We start from the raw sequence: 12,082 nt of genomic DNA on the forward strand, positions 1-12,082 counted from the left end.
TACTGGGACACAAGAAACCCAAAAAAAAATCTAAATACAATGAAATATCTGTAGAAGTTTCCAAAGATTAGATTTGGCCCTAGGAAATGGGAAAATATTATAAAAAATAGAGACTTCAAGCGTTATAATCCATGTCTAGATGCACTTTAAAAACTTTCACAACAAAAACACAATATGCATCTAGCATTAAATGCAAACATACATCAATGTTGAATACATGCATATTGGTTGCCTCTTTTTTTGTTGTAAAAGTTTTAAAAGGACATTTAGACATCAATTAGAAATAGTTTTTTTTTCCTAGATATGTTTCCATTTCTTCTAAAGCTAATCCATTTTTTGGAAACTTCTAGAGATATTTTCATGAGTTTAGAATATTTGATCTGAATTTCTGGTTCCCTCCATGGTTTTCTCTAACTTTTTAGAAGCTTAGAGACATTTTTTCATGATTTTTTAAAACTTGTCAGGTGTTTACTGGAATCCATTTAGCTAAAAAGACAAAACCACCTTGAAAACCATTTCTAACCAGCGCAAGGAGTTAATTGAAACTTGAAACGGTTATGAGAATTGAGTGAGCCAGATGTCTAGTTTCGGATTTCGAGAAGAAAATCTGAGCTCGGGTGATAGTTGAAGGAGGTAAAAGAGACCCTTTTTTCTTCACATTAGAGAAAATGATTAAAAAAATAGCAATACAACACCGAATTGTAAAGCGAAAAAACTGAAAACAAATAGACAGAGAAAAACAAAAACAAACACACCACCGTGCGTTCATACGGGTAAGTGTGCATGCGTTGTGAGTGTCTGAGTGGTACTGTGTAATCGCAAACATCAGCACGCATAGAGAAGAAATAGCAAAAGCTAATCACAAACGTTCTTAGATGCCTTAGAACATAAATAAACGACCTAGAGGGATAACTGATGAGGGCATAAGGCCACAGAGAACTCAACCTCTTTGGCTGTTTGCTCCGGCCAAGGGCCAACTACCAAACCCTGCTCTCATCCTTGAAATCCGAATACACCAATCGAGTTTCAGGTGTTTGGAGAAGCACCCTCAAACACGTACTGAAATCCGAATACACAACCGCGTATTTGGAGAAGCACCGAATACACCAACCGGGTATTTGGAGAAGCACCCTCAAACATGTATTGAAATCTGAATACACCAACCGGATATTTGGAGAAGCACCCTCAAACACGTAGCTGTTTCAATGCTTCCACAACCACTATGCCACAAGAATTACCAATGAGTTGAAAAGTTCTGTAATTCTCTAGACAAAGTCGGTTTTCATTTTGAACTGAATACAAGTTTTTTTCTGGAGCTGAAAATTTTTCCCCCTACCAGCCTACCTCATCAGGAGCAGGGATACCATTGTGTGGGCATATGAATATTCAGGCTATAAATAGACAATCTGAGCACAAGTACAACAGAACGACACAGTCAAATATTAGAATCCACTAGTATTAATAAGGAAAAAAAGTATGCCGGTTAAAGATAACTTCCTAAATAGACGATGGCAAGGAGATTTGAATTGTCAATTTTGTGGTACAGCTGAAACAAATAAATTCATCTTTCCAGAAGGATCATACACCATACATTCATACATGCCATCACGTACATTCAGAAAAAAGTGCTCATGACTGCCTGTTACGTACGCATGTGGCACAACTTTGTTAGATTTCTACTTCTGTTTGAAGGCGCAATGAGCATAAGAGGGCGTGTTCATTGTAGGGCTGGGAAAAATATCTTCCTGTGTACAGCAATTTCACTTCCAGTTTCTCATTATCAACGTCTTCTTGTTACTCATATGGAGGAAAGAATAGACGCTACAAACTAAAACTTGTGAAACACGCTATTAATAACCTCTAAACCGCCTTAACAAAATCTCAAAATTGACGCCTCGGCTTTGATTCTGCAACCGTGACTCGGATCTGTCTACCATCCAAGTCCTGCATTACGATAAAGCATTCAGATTAGCACATCCTCTATGTATAACAATGTACAAGATGAAAGGATCAAAATGGCATAGAACTTACGATGCCATCAAGGTTTGATATGGCATTGTTGACCTCCGCGGCTGTGCCATAGGTGACGAAACCAAACCCCCTTGACCTGCCGCTCTCCCTGTCATAGATGACCTTAGCATCAAGCACTTGCCCTTGCTCACTGAATAGGTTCTCTAGAGTCGAGTTGTCAACGCCCCATGCAAGGTTCCCCACGTAGATCTTGTTCGCTGAATCGACAAAGCTACCACCACCGCCACCACCACCCCTTGGCATTCTTGGAGTGGATTCATCTCTAGGTGGTGGCGGTCCACAGTTCACCTTCAGTAGTCTTCCTTGAAATGTCTGTTTGTGAGGCAAGGTTAATTAGTCAAGAATCTTATCTGCAATGTGACGCACTATGCACTCAATAGAAGCAATTCAGTCCCAAACAGCTAGCCGGAAACTATGAGCAATAATTAGTTATAAGGTAAGATTCTGATTTCAGGTTTTTGAGTATTGCAAACTTTTACTTTCAAAAACAATGTATTTCAAACTTTGGTGCAAAACTGCAAACCCTGAATCTGAAAATCTTAAGAACTGGCACAAAACACCAGCATTACAATCTAGTATAGACCACTGTCTTATCAGTACTGCTGCACATTTTCCTTCAGTTAAATAGCTGATCATCAGATTCAGAAGCATACCAAGAGACAGTTAGCTTAAAAGAGTGGAAGTATCCTCACATAACCGTTGAATTGCTCGACAGCAGCTCCGGCTTCTTCAGCTGAAGACATTGTCACGAATCCAAATCCACGGCTCCGTCCAGTCATTCTATCATACACAACCTAAAACACAAAGAAATCTTAGGGTATTCAAACACAAAAAAATTAACGCATGCATGCAGCTATGTGGTTGGAATTGACAATTTGAATAACATGACGGTTCTTGCCACTATACTTATTTAGTATTTACAGTAGTACCGAACCAATTAGACATTTCAGATATTTAACTGCATGTAAATCTAACTTATAATTCGAACCAGCCCAAATGTAACAATGCTCATCTAGTGACCATAGCACAGTAGGTAGAAATTTGAATTTCAAGTAAACTCAACTGACGACTAGTAATTACGAAGACGAGGACCGGAAAACTTGTATATACCTCAACCATCTCGACGGAGCCGGCCTGCTCGAAGAGCCCGGCGAGCTGCGCGCTGTCGACGCTGAACGGCAGGTTGCCGACGAACAGCTTGAGGTCCTCGGAGAACTCCTCGGCTCCCTCCTCCTCCTGCTCCGCTCCCTCAGGTCTCGTACTCCGACTGACACCGCGACGGCCACGGGCTCGAAGACCCGCCTCCCCGGCGCCGACACAGTGCGCAGCGGCGGCCTGAAGGGGAGGAAGGCTGAGGCCGCAGGCGCAGCCGGCTTCGGGGAGGACAGGGCGATGAAGCGGGGCGAGAGAGAGGTGGAGAAGAGCGCGGCCGCCATGACGCTCGGGATGGGATGAGGATTTGGTGATAAGGTTCCGGGGCTTGGAGAGCTGGAGGTGAATGAATGGCGATGGCACGGGAGGACTTGGGGAGTGAGGAGGGGCTTAAATACCTCACGCCACGGTATGGGGGAACGGCTCGCGCCTGGCTGTTCGGATATTTGTCAGAATCGAGATATTTTTGTGGTGCTAGGAAGGGGATTAGGAACGTGTGGCCCACTGTCAGTAAGACTGGCCGACTGTGTTGCTGGTCGAGCTGCTACCGCGTAGTGCAATGCTGCAATGGATGGCTCGTGAGTGGCAAGCTTGCAAACTTGCAATTTGTCACTAGTAACTACGTAGTAACTAGTAACTAGGCTAAAAATTTCATGTAGCAAATCATGTGAAATTACCATCTCTGAATCGGACCTAAAACACTTGGAAATAATTGGGTAAAAATCTCAGAGCGGTAAAATGTTTTTCTCGCCCGAACCAAAAATTAAGGGCAGTATCAATAGAATCCAAGTCACCGTAGTGCAAGGAGTATTACAGTAAGCAGAAAAAGAAAGATATAGATGCTACATGAAGCCAAAGGTCAGAAGTCAGGAGTACGTTGCATGGCAAATACACACTGCCCTGCAATTTCTTCCCAGCTTGAGAGTTCGCCCTTGAAGGAGACAACCATGCATGCTTACACAAACGTCAGGCCTACAAGCCTCCCTTGCCTACAGAATTTGTACAGCTAAGGATATATGTTGTTGCAAGTGTTTTGTCTCTGCCACGTCATTCACTAATCAAGGTGGCGGTATCTTTCAAGCGGTCACGCAATATGTCACCGAGCTTACTGCAAGCATCCATACAGAGCTCTACTGCCTGTTGACAAAGGTAACAAGATGTTAGTACCTGTTACAACTTTGATACCATCTCTTCTAACGCAGTAGGTAGGCCATACATTGGTTATTCTGCCATCACTCCACTCTCCAGTGAGCGTGAGTTGTGTGATCTCCTTGCGGGCTGGCATGAAAGCCACCACAAGGCTTCCATCTTGCCATGCTTCCTCGTCTGAGGTTGGATCGATGATGATGTTCTTACCAAAACATGACTGGACAAGGAAGTAAAATCTGGTCATCCTCAAGTTTAACTAACTGATGGTTTAGGTGCGAGTATCATAGAGCAGAGACAACATGGGGTCATACCACAGATGCAGATGTAACAAGGTCATACATCATGATTCCAGCATCTGCCAGTGCAAGACTAGCGCATGATATAATGATGGGAAGATCACCTGAAAGGAAACAACTGCAAGTAAGGTCCTGCATTTTAACAAGGAAACTTATGCAGAAAGAACTGGTCACAAAAGAAAGGTTTCCACTGAAACAATACAAATATAGAATTGAAGATGGGTGTAAAACTGTCCTTTTCTTTAAAACAACAAGTGTACCATCATTTCTACCGACAAATTAGCAATATCTGACTGACTCAAGAATTAACAACTCAAAACACGTTAACCTCATACAGTTTTGTAAAATAAGCAAATACAATGGATAACATGTTCAAACTATGTATTTGTCATTTATGGCTTAGCTCTAACTTTAACTCGTTAGACCAAGGCTAAGGCTCTAGCATGTTACGAAGATGAGCAGCATTTCAATGTTTTCCTACTTCTTAAACATGAAGAGAACTTTCACATATGTAAAAAAAAAATCTAGTATTATATTTTACACAAAAACATCAAGGCTAGAATAGTATCATACTGCCACCAGACTCAAGAACCAAGGCAAAAACATCAACAGTGGTCTTTGGAAAAGTGTGTAGCATTACTGCGCCTTCCAAAGCTTTATGAAGCATCGATGAGTACTCTTTGTTGTCTGCTCCCTGGAAATAAGATGAATGCAATCAACTCCAATACCTTCCAACAGTTAGTCCGAAACAGAGACAAGAGAGGTAAACATGGTGTACCTGTCCACGCACTGGAGTGGCAAATGTTGTATAGCTCACATTGCAATTGAGCCTACCAACATCACTGTACATCATTGCTTTCTTACTTTCCCTTGGTCCAAACCTGCAAAGTTAATCATTAAACAAAGAGGAATGATCAACCAATACTGACAGATTCAATATAAGCAAAGAATCTCACAAGTCGGCAAGTTCACAGACAAGATTAGACGAAATTCAAATATCGCAATGCTAAGAAACACATAGTAGCACTGGCAGAGCTTCCTTATGGCCAAAGTGGGCCATGGCCACCCCTGCCAATGCTATTTTTGCACTAGTTAAACAGTAAAATTAGTACTGTCCATTGTTGTTTATTTCACAAATCTATGAACTGGCCCTCCCTCCGCCACTGCATACTACAGCCCAAGTAATTTCTCAAGTGAGCACTATTGACCTTATAACTAAACACATAAGTGGTAAGAGCACAAGCAGCACAAAACTAAAACCATGATTGTCAGATCACCAACGAAGAAATATATGAAACTGAAATAATCACACTGAATGACTGAAAGCCGGTGCTTATAAAGTTACAGGGCTGCTTTGGTTGACCCTAACTTGCTCATATTTGATTGCAAAGACACCGATATAAACATTTAACAGGCAAGGAGAGTAGATTGATGTGCGGAATATTTAAGTGAACACTATTTTTTCACATTTGATATTCCAAAACATAAAACATACTATGAAAAGCTGGTGGTACAAAAGAATGTTGCACTTACACCGATACAATGACCTTTGTCTTCCCAAATTCCGCATAAGCAGACCCTGATGCAGCAGTAGTTGGTCCTGTCTGCATAACTGCAAGACACATTGTAAATTATCAATTAATTACATGATCCAGAAATGAATACTGATAGTTTCAACTCCACAGAACAACAGGTAGTATCGCTCAAATGAAGGTTAAGATTCAAATTGTAGTAGACCACATTGGCATACAAGCACGGGACATATCGTTTAAAGAGGCATGGAACCAAAGCAGTAGACGACACAGTAACTAAACGGAGTTCAACCCAACGAATGCCATGTCCAGTGTAGCTCAGACACGCCCTCACTCATCACGCGTAACGTCGAACACCATAAGTACGGGGTTGGCAAGAGCAGACGAAAGGCAAGTAACCAAAATTCTCAAGCAAGAGCAGGTAGAGAGAGGACGTGGGGGGTGGGGGGTGGGGGTGGTGGGGGGGGGGGGGGGGGGGGGGGGGGGGTAGTTACACGCTGGCCGGCAGTCGTGGAAGGAGCGGCCGTCGGCGCGGGGCCAATCGGCGCTCTCGACGAGGTGGCGCCGCAGCTCCTCCTTCCTCTCCCGCCGCTTGTCCCCTGCGGCCGCCGCCGGGGAGTACGTCCCTGTCCCCGCCTGCGCCGACATCGCTGGAAACCACGAGCGCGTCGCCGCCGGTCGCCTGGTCGAACTACAGCGGGGGAACGGAGCCTGCGCCGGACTAGCTGGAGAGTGGAGACGCGTGCTTGCTTCGATAGACTTCCCCTGTGGCTTTGCTAGGGTTTTTGATTCGATAAGTGGGATGTGGCCTATGGGCTAGGCATCCCTTCCTCGCTAGATGAAACTAGGATTAGAAGCCCAAGAAGGTGGTGACTTATGGGCCAGTTGTGTTAAAGAATTCTAGGCCGAAGCGAAGCGTGAGTGTGTGTGATTGGCCCACGTACAAGTCCAGAGTTCAGACGAATTGCGCTAAAAATAAAAAAAGAACAGAATAGAAAAATGTGGCAAGCAAAGCATGAATATGTGTGATTGGCCCACGTAAAAGTCCAGGGGAAAATTGGTCTGGTAGCATTGAAAGATCGTCGTATCCGAAAAATACCATCGAAATTTTACCGCTCCGTAAAATACCATCGAAAGAATGTAATGTCACCTGGATATAGCATTCCGTCACGTTTGGAGCAAACACCGTCGCCTCCGTCAAGCTCGTCCCCTTCTCAAGCACGTTAAGCTAGCTGCCTTCTGGTTCTGGCTAGGCGAAGGAAATTAAAGCAGGCTATATCGGTGCGTGCCTTGAGGAAGATGTCGACGGCGCGGTAGAGGCCGTCGGTGACGACGCGAGCGTGGTCCGGGAGCAGCTCGGCGAGGGAGATGAACTTGGACGGGAGGATGTTGGAGTCGAGCGCCACCTCCGCGAGGTAGCTGTCCAGCTTGGGCGACCGCGGGCTGTCGTAGTCGAACCCGGCGTCCTCGTTGTGGTCGTCACCGAGAAGATGCGCGCCACCACGTCCGTGTCGTACAGCGCGTGCGGCTGCCCGTGCCCGCCCAGCGTGGCCGCGCCCACGCCCGCGCCGGCGGCGATGAGTATGTCCTCCAGGATGGCCTGGTCCAGCTGCATGCCGATCCGCTTCTCCAGGTCAGCCCTGCAGATGCTGGACGCGGACACCGACATCGCCGTCTTGAGGAGCCCCGAGAGGAAGGCCATCGGCACGGGGCTCTTCTTGGACTGCGCCGGGAGCAGGCCCACGATGGCTTCCACGACGACTCGTTGCTTCTTGACGGCATCAGCGTTCGCGGCGCCGCCGCCGCATCTGTGCACGTCCCTGGCCATGAGCCCGTGCAGCGAGTTCTGCGCGTAGTTGATGAGGATCCGGGTCACCGTCTCCTGCTTGAGCCCCTTAGCCTTGACCGCGGACAGCAGGCGCTGGAAGAAGTCGAGGCCGAGCGCGGCCACCGACTTGCCCCACTAGTCGCCCTGCGAGTCAAGGTCGGCGAACGCCGCGACGGGCTTCAGCTGCGCGCGTGCACTGGTCCAGCTTGGACAGCCCCGACGTGATCTGCTCCTTGCACACGTTGCTAGCGATGGCGGCGATGAGGCGAGGCACGAGGCCGACGTCCTCGGCGGCCGGGAGTAGCGCCTCGCAGCTGCGGAGCACGGCGACGCTGGGGAGCACTGCGTCGCGGAGGAACGCCTCGGCGCGGAGCTCCAGGCTCTTATCGGAGAAGTCGTCAGTGATCTGCAGGTAGCGCGTGGCGCAGCGCAGCATGGCGACGTTGGCGACCATGACGTCCACGTGGACGCCGTAGCAGAACTTGGCGACGAGCTCGAACGCCGGCGCCCCCCCCCCCAGGGTGCCGTGCAGGTTGAGCCGCGCCAGCTTGGCGTCCTTGGCCTCCGCGACGAGCCGCCGGATCTTGCCGCTCCGGGACACCAGCGGGAACTGCGCGAACAGCTATGCCGTCGGCGTTAGCACATCGTTTTGGTTTTCTGCCGCGTTCTTGTGCAAGGCCAAGGAGCTCTCAGTCTCTCACCTTGTGGAGCGCGAAGCTGGAGGTGCCGACCTCGACGGTGAGGTCGCTGGAGACGTAGGTCGGAGGCATGCAAGACGTGGTACGAAGAGAGGGTTCAGCTGAGTTCGCAATAGGATCGGAGCACAGGAAGGAGAAGGGGACGAGCTTGACGGAGGCGACGGCGTTTGCTCCGAACGTGACGGAATGTTATATCTAGGTGACATTACATTCTTTCGATGGTATTTTACGGAGCGGCAAAATTTCAATGGCATTTTCTGGATACGGCGATCTTTCAATGCTACCAGACCAATTTTTCAATGCTACCAGACCCACGTATAAGTCCAGAGTTCATTGCAGGCCCACGTACAAGTCCAGAGTTCATTGCAGACCCACGTATAAGTCTAGAGTTCATTGCAGACCCACGTATAAGTCCAGAGTTCATTGCACAAAAAAAAAACATTGCACCAAAAAACGTACAAGTTCAGAGTTCATTGCAAAAAAAAAAATCATTGCACCAAACCTACGTACAAGTTCAGAGTTCATTGCACAAAAAAAAACATTGTATAAATTTTTTTTTAAAAAATGGCCCATACAGGTCTTTGCGTTATTAACACGACGCTCTAATCAACTGAACTAATAGGCCTATTCAAAAAATTTAAAAACAAAGTTTTAAAATAGTATAACTATCTACCCTGGTGATGATTGAAAAACTAGTAATAATAATACAAATAAGCCGCAGCTGCTACCTTGAGGTCAAGGAATCGTATACCGAACGCACGGTCATACAAAACTGGTCGCTTTTTAATTTATTGTATGCCGTGGAGAGTCTAGATCACTGCATATCTCGCGAGCCTCCCGCGATCAGATCCTCAAAAGAAATTAAAGCGGGCAGTTCTTCGCTCCTCCTCTCTTTCTGATATCGAGAATATTGCCCTGTTCGGTTAATAAGGCATGATTGAAAGTATTGTTGACTAATTTATTATAAGAGAAAAATATTATTTATTAACCGAAAAAAATACGATTTATAAGTCAAGCGAACCGGACGTATATTCATGATGCCACGGAGACCAGCGACTGCCCGTCAGCGGCGTCGTTTATCATGTGCCTTTCGCCTCACAATTAGGCCCTGTTTACATCTAATTTTTTTGAATTTTCGGCTACTGTAGCACTTTCGTTTGTATTTGAATAAGTTAGTAGTCTAATTATGGACTAATTAGATTCAAAAGTTTCGTCTCGTGATTTCTCATCCCAACTGTGCAATTAGTTTTTTTTCGTCTACATTTAGTACTCTATGTATATGCCGTAAGAATCGATGTGACGGAATAGTGCGCAAATTTTTTAAATCTAAACATGCCCTTACAGGTCCATGACACCGCATCCAGACACAAGCCCAGGCTAGCTTCCTGACAGCTTCCAAGCCCGTGCAGGGGACCCTTCCGGGCACGTCGATGTCATGCCGGCAAGTTTCCAACGCCAGCAGCAGCAGCACCCCCGGCGAAACTTCCTGGAAGGACGCCGCCACAGCAGCCTCTGGATCAGGCCGGCATCAACGCCAACTAATGACAGGAACACAAAGCTGTGACCCTGATGAAACGGACCCGACCAGACTTGGCGAACTCGGTGGGGACAGACCCCAAACAATGCTTTGAAGGTTGAAATCATTGCGCTTGAACTTTTGACCGAAATTTGCAGAAATTCCAGGGCGTGTGGTGGACTACGAACAGTGAGTTCCAACAAGTTCTCCCCCACGAGGATTGACCTTTACGCCAATGAAGCGGATTGTCTGTCTGATCAAGTGATCATGCTAAATCAATAAGAATTTATAATCTATCGTCTCTTCAGAGAAGGCATTCGAGTTGGCAAAAATAAAAAAGAGAAAAAGAAGGCATTCGGGATATATCATCAGTGTAGACAGTAGATGATCGTCAAAGTGAGATGTTTGCAACCGGCAAGTTAGTTCCATTAATTTGATTGTTCTTAAGTTGGGAATTAGTGCGTTAATTGCTGCACAGTCCACCCCCAAAACTCATGGCAGGAGGAAAAACACAACCGACCAACGAACACCCCTCAGAATGGTACGTACACTCTCTCATCTCCTGCCACGAGCAGTCGAGGTGACAAAACGAAGAAGAAAAAAATGAAGGAACAGTCAGCTCCTCTGGCCCTGCAGCCTCCTCAGCACAGGCCGTTCTCGAGGAACCTGACGAACTGGAACAGGTTCATCCGGGCGTCCCGGCCGCCGCCGGCCGCGGCGACCATGGCGCGGCATGCGGCGGCGTCCTGCCGGACTCCCAGCCGCGCCAGGGCGCTCTGCAGGTCTTCGGCGCCGATGAAGCCGTCGCGGTCGGCGTCGAAGACCGCGAAGACGGCCCGCACCTCCGCGAAGCTGGGCTCCTCGGCGTCGAAGAGCCCGCGGACGTCGTCGAGGACCCATGGCCGCGAGGCCCTCGCCGCGCCCGGCCGCCGCGAGGCCGATCGTGGCCATGATCGCCTCCACTTCCGCCTTGCTCAGCGCGGCGTCGTCCTCGCCGTCGCTGTCGTCCGGGCGCGGCGCAGCGACGGCGACGGCAGCGGACGAAGGCGCGGCGTGCTTGGCGTTGGCGGCGGCGGACGGGAACAGCGCCCTGGCGACCGAGTGCAGCAGTGACGAGTGGCTGTGGGCCAGCGCCGAGGCCGCGGCGCCCAGGAAGCTGAGCAGGTACGGGATGACCAGGAGCGGCTCCCGGAACGACAGCATCCGGCGCAGCAGCGGCCGCGGCGCCGCCATCGCGTTCGTCCTCTCAGCCATCGGTGATCGAGCTTGATTGGTCTGTAGTGCGAAGAAAGGAGGTAGCTTTGCTTTGCTTGCTCCGATGAGTTGCCTACGCTGCGATGCGCTGGGTTGTGGTTGGAGAGATGGTGGGGGTGGAAGCGAGCTATATATATATATATATATACGACCCGACGGTGAGGGCAAGGAATATTGGGCGGCGTGACAGCTTTAGGGCCGGGCGGGAGGAGGAAGGTCACTTGCATGGCGTGATGGCATCGGCTCGGTTCGGCACGTCCTGTCCTGTCCTTGCAGCGCGCAGGAAGGTGCCCGTCTGCTTCCGCCAAGTACTTGGCCCTGCAACTGCGAGTCTGCGAGGGATAGCTGACGCTACCACTTGGCCCGGAAAATCCCCGAGAAATTGTTAAAGAAAAGGAGTGGCGGATCGGAGTAGGTGCGGCCTCGAGAAAACGGGTGGAAATTGGGAGACGGGGGGGGGGGGGGGGGGGGGGGTGGGTTGCGTTGGGTGGGGCTTCATTTCGTCGTGTGATCCGTCGCGGTTGACACTGGACGATACACACACAGCACTGCACTGCTCTCTCGGCAGACGGCAGGGGCGAAGCTTCCGCGAAGTGACGCTGCGTGGTTAGCTTAGCCGGCAGTGG

At 48.4% G+C, this 12,082-nt stretch overlaps 1 protein-coding gene and 3 pseudogenes across 1 annotated transcript; all 4 read right to left on the reverse strand.

The window, feature by feature from the left end:
* Positions 1-1,533: 1,533 nt before the first annotated feature.
* LOC136550437 (29 kDa ribonucleoprotein A, chloroplastic-like) lies at positions 1,534-3,567 on the reverse strand (annotated as a pseudogene).
* Positions 3,568-6,962, reverse strand: LOC136550438 (exosome complex component RRP41-like). The gene is made up of 7 exons (XM_066542010.1): positions 6,655-6,962; positions 6,162-6,240; positions 5,407-5,509; positions 5,202-5,322; positions 4,644-4,732; positions 4,400-4,549; positions 3,568-4,320 (listed from the first exon to the last, which is right to left on the reverse strand). Exons 1-7 carry the CDS (start codon positions 6,806-6,808, stop codon positions 4,231-4,233), a joined length of 786 nt encoding a protein of 261 aa, XP_066398107.1. The 5' UTR covers positions 6,809-6,962; the 3' UTR covers positions 3,568-4,230.
* Positions 6,963-7,383: 421 nt separating this feature from the next.
* On the reverse strand, positions 7,384-8,758 carry LOC136549150 (BTB/POZ domain-containing protein At1g03010-like; annotated as a pseudogene).
* Positions 8,759-10,601: 1,843 nt separating this feature from the next.
* LOC136552762 (probable calcium-binding protein CML46) lies at positions 10,602-11,594 on the reverse strand (annotated as a pseudogene).
* Positions 11,595-12,082: the final 488 nt, after the last annotated feature.

Source organism: Miscanthus floridulus, chromosome 4, assembly GCF_019320115.1.
Source record: "Miscanthus floridulus cultivar M001 chromosome 4, ASM1932011v1, whole genome shotgun sequence".
Classification (NCBI taxonomy): Eukaryota; Viridiplantae; Streptophyta; class Magnoliopsida; order Poales; family Poaceae; genus Miscanthus; species Miscanthus floridulus.

Bases quoted from the DNA above. Each gene is read 5' to 3' on its own strand.
- LOC136550438 (XM_066542010.1), bottom strand. From the start codon at position 6,808: ATGTCGGCGCAGGCGGGGACAGGGACGTACTCCCCGGCGGCGGCCGCA. The intron at 6,241-6,654 runs GTAACTACCCCC...TGTGTCTTGCAG, and splicing joins CCACGACTGCCGGCCAGCGT to TTATGCAGACAGGACCAACT. The intron at 4,550-4,643 runs GTATGACCCCAT...TTCCTTGTCCAG, and splicing joins TTGTTACATCTGCATCTGTG to TCATGTTTTGGTAAGAACAT.